The sequence below is a fragment of the Alligator sinensis genome, unplaced genomic scaffold, assembly GCF_000455745.1.
Source record: "Alligator sinensis unplaced genomic scaffold, ASM45574v1 scaffold123_2, whole genome shotgun sequence".
Classification (NCBI taxonomy): domain Eukaryota; kingdom Metazoa; phylum Chordata; order Crocodylia; family Alligatoridae; genus Alligator; species Alligator sinensis.
The window spans coordinates 3,479,942-3,490,592 of record NW_005841917.1 but is presented as its reverse complement, the minus strand read 5'-3'; the positions used below and the strand labels follow the sequence as shown (position 1 = coordinate 3,490,592).

The window sequence follows — 10,651 nt, the reverse complement described above, 5'->3', positions numbered from 1 at the left end:
ATTCCTGCTAATCATTCTTCCCTTTACAGGTGTTAATAATGCCCATCTCTCCTTTTGCCTTGATGTGCCACTAAGCAAACTATACTTTCTTCAGCAATGTTGCCATCTGTTTGCTATGCCTGGTCTCCCTTCTATTTCACAGCCCTGTAGACTGTTTTTAGCTCTTTTCAAAATCCTAGTTTCTCCTGTGGAGTCCAGTCTTCAGCAGCAGCTACAGTTTCAACATTTGGCTGAGTGACCAGGAGCTAACAATTCAGCTGTGAAAAGGTTAAAACTGTACCTTTGACTGAGCAGGGAAGGGAGGGTAAGTCACCTGAAGATTAGGCTCTGTCCCTGCTATAAACCTGGAAAAAAATATTTTTTTCCTTCCATTCTGCCTTACAAAAAAACAAGGCATATGTTTTATTTGGAAGCATGGTATATAACAAAATATGGCAGTTGAAGGCCTTTACAAGGATAATATTAATGGGAATGGGGGAAGTGCCCTGTTTTTCTACCCCTGGTGCAGAAAAATCCTTTGATTAAAGAAGTGAAAAAATTACTGCCACAGAATTGGAGGCCTAAGTAACAGACAGATAATGAGGACCTTTGAGATTAACCTGGGCCCAATTTAGAAAATGCCATAATTTGGCAATTTTCCATAACATGGAAAACTTTTTTTAATTCAACAAAATTTACACACGAAGGATCTGATTTGATGCAGAACATTTCAAAATTTTTGTCAAAAACAAGAACATCTTAAAATCAAAATCTTTTCAATTTCTGGTTTTTGATATTTGTTTGAAAAGTCAATATTTTCCCACAGGGATACAGGTAGCTCAATAAACAGGTATTCACACACATTCCCACCAGCTCTACTCTAACCCAATAAGATTGCAGGCATATTGCATGCATTTGTTTCTGGACTTTACAAGGGGAACTATTTAAATTTGTTTTGTTTCAACAACACATTTTTCCCCCCCCCCCATCTCATAGCCTCACATACTTGAATAATGACAGTCAGCAAATTAAGTATACAAAAGGATTAAATGAAAATGCTGTGACCAATGTAATCAGTGACTTTCTGGAAAAGAAGTGGAATAGGGACAGCACCTTGTTATAACAATACTTTAATTTTTAAGTTTCATGTCATATTTTAAGAATCTAAATGTTATGTCCCAAATATTTATGTTGGAGAAGGATCTTTTCTCTTCAGTATACTCAACTTGGCAGGCCCCAACTAACACTGGAATGCTGAAGCAACTGGATGCCAAGCTTTTTTTTTTTTTTTTTTGCTTAAGCTTGTGGGCAGCCAATTATTGTACAAAAGGCATAAAAACAGTTACTTATTTGATCCTAAAACACATATAGCCTTCCTTAAAGCTATGGAGAGATCTAGTATGTAAAGGGATCTAGTACAGAGTTACAAATAAACAGTAGTTAGTTGCTCTTAAATACTGACCAAAAACATTCATTTAAAAACTTGTTGCTGCAGGCCCTTCTGAAGTTAGATTGCCAAGGATTAGTAGCACGTATAACCCAGGACACCGTCATTTTGACCGCAGCTGTCAAGCTTGGCAGATACTGGAGAGAGCTGGCAGAAAGGTTAGCACGACTCACAAAGCAACAAATAGAAGCTTATGAAGTCCCACACCAGGGCAGAAATGGAGAAGTTGCCCCAGAGGTAAGCCTTCAAACTGTCTCCATCACACCCTTACTGAGAGGTTTATAGCATCTTTTCCAAATGTGTCAATATGGTCAAAAGCTTTCTTTCCAATACCTTCCTTCCCCAGTTATTGCCTCCCTACTTAAATTGCAAATTGCTGAGTGCAGGGACTGTCTCTCACCATTGTGGTACACATTGGCTAGGAATGTCATCTGGGGTCTCTAAGCACTACTGTGGTCAAATAAAAAGAATTTATTGGGATGTTGCAGCTTCTGTCCACCCTAAATCTTTTATTTCCTCCACTATTAAGGCAATCTGTTTCTCTCTCTCTCTCTTTTCTCCCTCTCGTTGATCTTCCTTCTCTTTGGCCATGTACAGGAGTTCATTTCTAGAGATAAGAATTTCTGTGAAATTCCCATTGCTAGAAGAACAGCCCAGGAGCCGAAGCATGCGTGCGTTCTAGCATTCTGGCTTGTGAGCTATGCGGGAGAGGTCTCCAGCCAGAGGGCGCTAGAAGCTGGGCCCTAGGCCAACCCTGCCCTTAAAGGGGCTCATTAATTAACAGCCTGCCCAGGAAGGGGTAAGACTATCAAAAGGCAGTTTTACAGCAAAAGCATGGCGAAACAGGGTGGAGAGAGCCTCCCCAAACCTGGTTCCTGGCCCCACCAGCTTTTAAATTGCCATCTGTGCTGCTCAGCTGGCAGCACAGGACGTCATTTAAGTGGTGTCAGGAAGCTTACCGCACCTCACTTCTCCAAGCCCCCAGCTTTAGTTCTTCACCTCATGTACCAGCTCTGGGAGCCTTGCCACCACAGTGCACTGCCTCCTGCCCATCCCCTATCCCCCCAGCTCTTCCAGTTTAAACAAGAGGAGTGCAGGGGGTGGAGAAGGGAAGGCATTCTCTCCAGCAGCAGTGCTCCTGGGGCTCCAAAGAGGGCTCCCGCTGCAGAAGAATGGCCCTCTCCCCCCACTCCTCATCAGCTGATTGGTGGCAGGGAAATTTTCCTAGGAAGTGTCCCAACAGGGCTCCCTGACGACCTGGCCTTTGGAGGGAGGGAAGAGAACCAGAGGGCTGTGTGATAATGGGCGTCTCTGTCCAGAAAGAAGCATACAGCTGTTCAAGTTACATCAGGAGGGGGGAGATTTTCTTTGTAAATATGCAATTTAGCTTCTTGTAGAAGAGCCAGTTCTCTTCCACAAGAAGTCCCTTGAATGGCTGCATGTTCTTTTTTCATGCCAGAAGAAAGGCTTTTCTCCTGGCACAAATGTAACATCTGTCCCTAGCCTCAATTTTTTAGCATGTTTCTTCCTTTCTCTCCTAAGTTATCCCTCACTTCTATTTCCTAATCTCCTTTTCTTTCTCTCCCCTCTCACAGTCTGGCTTGCTGCTCTTTACACTGAAAATAACCATAAACAAGCCACTAACCCCTTCCTTTCTCTATCTTTTCCCTCTTTTTGCCTTCCAGTCATTATTTAATGATGGTCTTCAAGACTGAATGCCCAGCCCCGTTTTTCCCCCTGGAGCAACTTTGCATGCTCCCACCCCCCTGTCCTGCTCTCTCTGTCCTGATCTCTTCCTATTTACGCAGGCTCCCATCTCTTCCTGCCTTTTTGGTATCTCGTTCTGGATATCTTCAAACTTCCACAAACTGAAAATTTAGACCAAATTTGAAGGAGCCTTTCACCCTACCATAACTTTTTTTTCAAATTTATTCATCAATAATAAAATCTTAGCTATTTCCACAGTCACGTTCACAATTTGGGGCAGTTTTGAATTCTTTCTTTTTCTCTCTTCTTACCTGGACAATATCAGTCTTGCTACCCATCTCCCACACACTTTGTTTTCTGGAGTCCCTTACCCCCATCCCTCCATCATATTTTATCTGTGCTGGAATGACCTTCTGCTTCTGAGCATAGAAATCCAGCCTCTTAAATATTTTGAATGGCTTGCTTTCCATATTAGTATCAAATTGAAACTCTTTGCCTTCCTTTTTAAGGCTCTGTGCTCCTCTGTTGTTACTTGCATGTCAGCCCAAATTTTCTCTCTTCTCTCGCAGAAGCATAGGCTGTGCCTCCTGTGACAAAGCCTCCTGAGGGGCATCATTCTGTCCCTCCCCACAGATACACTGTTGGGTATCAGGCTGTGCCTGCCTGCCTCCTATGGCTGGGCTGTGCCTGGCATGGCAAAGACTCCTGGGAGGAGGGAGTCATACCAGCACCCTAAGTCAGTACTTGAACCTGGAGCCCTGCTCACTCCACTACCCTAGTTACACTACTGCTCTCTAGCTTGCACCTTATCATCTGCCAACTTTTCTTGCAATGCTTCTCTCTTTTGCTTTTTTCCTCCTTGTGGCATTATGACTTTGTGTTGTCTACACTACGTTCCTGGATATAAGCTCTCCCTCAAAACCCTTCTCCAAAAACCAATCTCTTTACCTAGTTTTCTCACTGTTAATTCCTAGTCCAGTGGTTCCCAACCGTTTTAGACTCAAGGCACCCCTCAAAAAGGGGGGCAAAACTGGACACAGTACTCCAGATGTGGCCTCACCAGTGCTGAATAAGGGGAATAATCACTACTCTCAATCTACTGACAGTGCTCCTACTAATGCAGCCCAATAGGCTGGTAGCCTTCTTTGCAAGGGCACGCTCAGTTTATTGTTCACTGCAACCCCCAGGTTTTTTTCTGCACAGCTGCTGCTTAGCCAGTCAGTCCCAAGTCTGTACCAGTGCATGGGATTCTTCTGTCTTAATTGCAGGACTTTACATATGTCCTTATTGAACCTCATGGCAAGGGACAGACATTCAAAAAGCCTGAGCCTGCATTGATTCAATCTTTGCATGTTAGTTTAAACCGCAGAGTGAACTGGTTTGCAAGTGGATAGATGTGCAGCACATGCCTGCAGTGGTTCAAGTCCAAAGCCCAGTGGTGCTAGAGCAGCCTTTCCTCCCAGCAGGAAAGCTGAGCTAAGGGGAGGCATGGCCAGGCCCTAGCAGGCCTGAGTAAGCATGAGGAGGGGTTCAAACCCCCACCTTGGCCTGAAGGGTTTGGAGGGTGAGGGGAAAGGGAATGTCTGCTGTACGGGGGGGGGGGGAGGAGGAAGGGGAGGAGGGGAGAGCTCTGCCCACTGCAAAGGCTCCCTGACAGCAATCCCGGCACACAGGGCTGCCCAGCCCCAGAGGGGAACTTTTCCCCCTCCTCCCTCTCCCCCACTGCCACAGGAAGGGGGTTCTGTTTGGTGCTGGGGGGGCTCTTCTCCCTCCTTCTCCCCCCACCACCGAGGGGTGGGGGTGGGGGTCTCTGTGTGAGGCTGCCCAGCCCCAGATGGGGATTCTTCCCCGAGGCGCGGAGGGGGCATCTGTTCCATGCTGGGGGGCTGCAGCCAACCACTGTGGGTTGCTCACCTCCTCCGCAAACTGTGCTGCCAGGTGCAGTAGTCAGGGAGCTGACCCTGCCTATTAAGACTAAGGTGAAAAAGGCATTGAGCACTTCAAGTCTTTCTGCAAGGTCTGTCATTAGGTTGCCTCCCCCGTTTAATTTCTCTTCAGTATCATATATTTACTACTCCCTACAAATACAAAATAAACGGAGATGAACGCTTCACAAAAAGGTGTTCATTTTCTTAAAGTTCATATACCAGTGCATGGTGTAGTATACTAAAATGGAAGACAAAGTAGTTTACAAATACACCTTTTCTATGGTTTACATTTTAAAGCCAATTAATTTACTGTTTGTAGCAGGTACTTGATGGTCAGCTACAAAAAATGAAGTCCCCTCTGTAGCTATCCATCAGATTTAGCATTGGAAAATGTACTGTTGGCTGTCCTTTAAAACATGCCTCAATATGACTAAGTTTTAAATGCAGGCTACAGAACATGGGTTCTCTACAGAACATGATGGTCAGTCCTCAGACTACTGGCTGGGCACAAGGTATTGCCTCTCCTCCTAATTTCCAGTTGCTGAATTGAATGAAAAACACCTAAAAATATGCTAAATACCTGAATGCTTTCTCTGTACCAAACCAGTCTACATGCCCTTGGGATGTTATACACATTTCAAATATGTGGTGAGGTGACCTTCATTACTGTAAGCATGCTGGTCCACATTACATGAACACAAGACCATGCTGCAGTAGAATTTGAAAGCTCTCTTCTGGGGAAGTAATTCTTGGAGTTCCCTGCGGAAACATGCATCACTTTTTTTAGCCTGAAATTTGCCTAAATCTAGGCTTTAAGATTATTCAGGTGTAAGGCAAACTGGTCTTTTTTTTTTTTTTGCTTTGAGCTATATTGCTAATTTATATTTTTAAGTTATATTACTTTCCTTCTCCATTAGCATTACCAAAGAATCAGCACAGCTTCAAATTTCATGTTTATATTAAATGACTGTACTGCATGGAATTCAAAGTTGACTTTTAGCCTTCTACTTTAACTGATTATATTGTTGTTGCTTCCAAGCAAACCTGCCACCGGGCCAGTGTTGTTGTAAGGTATAATAAATGATTCTTATAGGATTCAATTTCAACAAGTGAACTTGCACTTAGGGAAAATGTAATAGTTACCTTGTTCCCATCAAAAGTTTAAGAATGTCTTTTGGATTTTCAAATTTATGATGTTGCTCTCATTTGTGTTGCTGTTGCACTTATACACTGGAGGACAGTGATAAGACACATTTCAAACTTTACATGGAAAATTACATTTTGCTCACAGCCTGCCATATACATAAAATTACACAATGCTCTTATCCTCACTTTGGCTATAGTGACACATTTTGTAAAGAAAGGAGCCAAACATTTTGATATGGGGCCCTCAAAAGTGAACAAGATAATATTAAACTGTCACTATGAAACATCAGATAAAATAGCTGCTGCAACCAAATAGCTGTCTGTAGCAGGTTGTCATTTAGCTTTTATATTCCCTGGGGCAAGCTTATCCCCACAGAAAACAATATCAATAATACCCCTCCCCATACAACAAACTGTTAACTCAAAACCTGAGGTCTTTCTCAAACCTGGAGAGGGCAATCCCAAATCTGTGCTGCCTCCAGCATTGTAACCTTTCTTCTCTCCTCAGCTTCCTTTCTGGGAGCTTTTAACATCCTGTGGGGCCAGGCAATCATCCCTGTCAGCTGGGCCTGTACACCTGAGGAGACCAGCTCACTCATTAGCCCCCTGCAGCTGGGCTTTTGCCCTGGCCGTGCACTCAGTTATACACCCCCCTTCTCAAGAGTAAAGCCCTGGATACACTTTTCCTTTTTTTCAATCCTCCCCACACCCAAAGAATAAGTCTGCATTTGTGTGTGCTGACCCAGGGTGGTGATGTATCAACAAATCAAAAGGCTTCAGGGACACGTACCAGCTTGTCAACTGGTGACTGGCTTCCCACATGGAATTAAGTCATGTTAAAGGGGCCTGGCCAGTGACCAAACAAAACCAGGCCCCTGGGAGGTAGTAGCGGAGGGCTTCAACTGCCCACTTACCTGCTTGGCATTCCTTTTCTGTGAGACCATACTTCTATTCCTGGGGAAGTAGTTTCTTACTGAGATACAGAATGGGGCATTCTCCATCCTCAAACTTGGAAGAGAACTGCTCCCAGGCCTTTCTCTGAGGCATCTGTTTGCAATATATATGTTTGATAAGTCCAGGCTGCACAGGACTGGTGCAAAGCATAGCAGCTGTTTTATTGCCCTAAGTGGGGTCTGACATTTGGGTGACTACTGAATCCTTTGTGGTACCCTGCTTCTGTGGCAGGTCAGTCAGTGGGGCTGTGATGGCTGTAAATTGTGGGATGACTTGCCAATGGTAGCTTTCCAAGCCCAGAAATTACTTCACCAGCATTTTGGTTGTTGGCACTGGTACTTCTACCAAAACCTTTACTTTTTTGACTAGGGGCATGATTTTACCATTGCCCAATATATATCCAGGTATTTAGTCTCTATGTACCCCAAGTGACATTTAACAGGGTTAGCCATGATATCAGCCACTCATATCAACTGCAACACTTCTTTCACATGCTGGAGGTGGTCTGCCCACATGTTGGTAAATATTGACATATTGTCCAGATAGGCGGCCACATATGCCCAGTGTAGGCAGAGTAGTTTGCCCATTAAACATTGGAAGGTTGCCAGGGCTCCATGTAGATTGAAAGGTGAAGTCTTGAAGTGGTAGTGATCACAGGGTGTTGTAAAGGCTGTGATTTCCCCAAACACTGGATCCAAAGGAATTTGCCAATATCTTTTGGTCAAGTCCAGGGTGTTTATGTACTTTGCAGTAGCTATTCCCTTCACTATTTCATCTTTTCTGGGCATGGGATATGCATCACATTTTGAAACTGTGTTGACTTTGCAGAAGTCAATGCAAAACTGGATAGTGTGGCCAGGCTTTGGCACCAGCATAATTGGGCTACTGCACACACTGGATAATTATTCGATCACCCCTACGTCTAACATCTTCTTAGCTTCTTGTTTTACCATTTACATCAGTCATGCTAGAATTCTCTAGTGTTCCTTCTGAATTGTGCAGCCTGGCTTGAGGATAACTCAGTGTTTGATTAATGTAGTCTGGCCCAGACTCACTGTAAACACCTCTTTAAATTCTTCTAGAAGGCTTTTTATTTCAGCCTGTTGAGTCAGGGCCAAAGTTTCCCCTAGCATGAGGCCAGCTACTGGATCTGGGAGGGGATTTGGAATCCCCAGGCCACCTTCCAGAAAACACAGAGACCAGACAAGCCACTCAGGCCTTTCAGGGCTTTAGCAGGTTAATGTTGTATATCTGTGAACCCTGCCATTTCCCCACTGGGTAACTTCACAACTTACCTGTCCTACCCTCTACAGAACCTCAAAAGGGCCTAGCCACTTCACCGGTAACTTACTCGAAGAGGAGGGGGGCCATAGTAGAACTTGATCCCCTGGCTGGTAGACCCAGAGCTGAGCATTTTTATTGTATTGTGGATCTTGCTCCTATTGGACCACTTTGAGATTTTTTTCTTTGTGAGGGCTCCCACCAGGTCTAATCTTTCCCATACCTTCAAAACACAACTACGCAAAATGTAGTTCAATGTCCCCTGGGCCTGCCAGGACTGTTGCAGGAGGTCTAACATGCCCCAGGGCTGCCTCCCATACAGTAACTCAATGGGCAAAAGGCCATGGAAGACTGTGGAAACTCTCATATGGTGAACAAATAGGGCAATACCTGATCCCAATTTTGCAGCTCCTCTGAGACAAATTTCCTTATTGAATGGACCTTCAGTAAGCCTTATACCTCCTGTAGTAACCAGGACGTGAAGGCTATGCCTGGCCCATATAAACCTCTCTAGGAATGCCCACTTGGGAGAAAATCTGTACTAGCTCAGAGGCCACCTTTTGTGGTAAAGCCAAGTAGATTGCCACAGCCTTGGAGTAGCAAGTGGCATTGTCAGCCAGGACCAGAATGAACTCGGATCCCCTTGAACTGGGCTCCGGCGGTCCCACCAAGTCCACCCCAACCTACAGAAGGGTATGCCAGCCAATAGGATAGGCACCAGTGGGGCCTTACAGGTGAGCCAGGGTACAAGAGGCTGGCACTTGGAGCAGGATGCACAATAATTTTTGATTTCCTGGTATACTCCAGGCCAAAAAAACCCTCACCATTACTGTATCCTGGGTTTTTTCCATCCCCATAATACATCATGTGCCAAATTCAAAACCTGGCCGCAATACTATTTCAGGTCAAAAAATTATGCCCCTGTGACCTTGTCTTTGGATCACTCTCACCAGGAGGTCACTCTGCAACTCAAAACAAAGATCCTGGACTTCCAAGCTTGCATCCATTATGGCTCCAATAGCCCATCCTAACTGTCCATACAAAGGAGAATATACTGGATCCTCCCTTTGATCATAGATGAAATCTTGGCCTTCCCCCACTTGATTCAGTCCACCCTCCTGATGAGCACCTAAGGTTCCTTGATCTTCTGGTTCCTTTGGACAGGCAGTCCAGATTGCATTGAATCCTGATCCCTTTTCCTGAGCTTTTCCTCTGGCTGGTAAGAGCCTCACACTTGACCTGCCACTGCTCTTGCTATGACCTGGATCAAAGTCCAGAAAGCTAAGGGTTCAAAAAGGGAAATATCTCCCCTAGTTCTGGTTCTGTTAGATTAGGGTTAGCCTGGGTTTTATTCATTCTCCAGGCCAATCATATCCACTTGGCTATCAAGCTCAAATTTCACCCCAGTACCAAAAGGTAGGCTTGATGGCTGGCTACTGCTGCTCTTACATGTCTTTCCTGTCCCCTAATGGTCAGGCTCAGGTGAATTATGGGGTAGGGTTGGGTACCCCTATGAATGCAGGTGACATATGCACATTTGTTATCAGGATGTTTGCTGGACTCACAAACCACTCATGTAGAAACATCTGGGCAGAGCCTGAACCTATGAGCCCTACTACATGGATATCCCTGATTTTTAAAGAGGCCACATATCCCCTCAGGTCTGGGCTCTCCTGCCTCACTTCTGAGACAAAGGCATGAGAATCTATCTCCAGACAGACAGTCCCAATATCGGTGCTCTTTCTCCCCACATTGGAAACGTGTCACTTGAGCCTCTCAAAATATGCCCCAAGTGGCTTTCTTCTCTGGGGGCCTATTCAAGGGCTCTCCAAGGCCCTAGGCAAGAGGAGGAGATGGAGGTAATGCCCCTACCAGGATGTCCCTAGAGACCTGGCCTGCTTGCCTGTAGCCCTACCTTCCTTGGGCAAGGAAGCTGCTGGCTTCCCCAGGGATCCTAGCAGTCTAATTCTGCTCCATGAAGTCCTCTACTTTCCATGTGGCTTCCTCCAGGCTGGCCACCCAATGGTGCTACACCCACCTCTGGGCTTTACTGGGAGGATGACAGAGAACTGTTCTAAAGTCACTAGTTCCACAATCTCCATAGCCAATCAGGAGTCTGGATTTACACAGTCAGAAAAGATTCATAGATGTTAGGGTCGGAAGGGACCTCAATAGATCATCGAGTCCAGCCCCTTGCATAGGCAGGAAA

At 45.1% G+C, this 10,651-nt stretch overlaps 1 protein-coding gene across 3 annotated transcripts in view; it reads left to right on the top strand.

Annotated features, from left to right (window-relative positions):
• MACC1 (MACC1, MET transcriptional regulator) overlaps positions 1 to 10,651 on the top strand; it is a 57,455-nt gene that overhangs the window by 39,988 nt on the left and 6,816 nt on the right. For 2 of the 3 annotated variants that reach the window (XM_025198222.1, XM_025198223.1), the window contains exon 4: positions 1,475 to 1,663. The exons of the other annotated variant lie outside the window; for it this stretch is intronic. In XM_025198222.1, the coding sequence (XP_025054007.1) occupies positions 1,475 to 1,663 (189 nt within the window). The remainder of the gene's footprint in view (positions 1 to 1,474; positions 1,664 to 10,651) is intronic. 3 annotated transcript variants of the gene reach the window in all.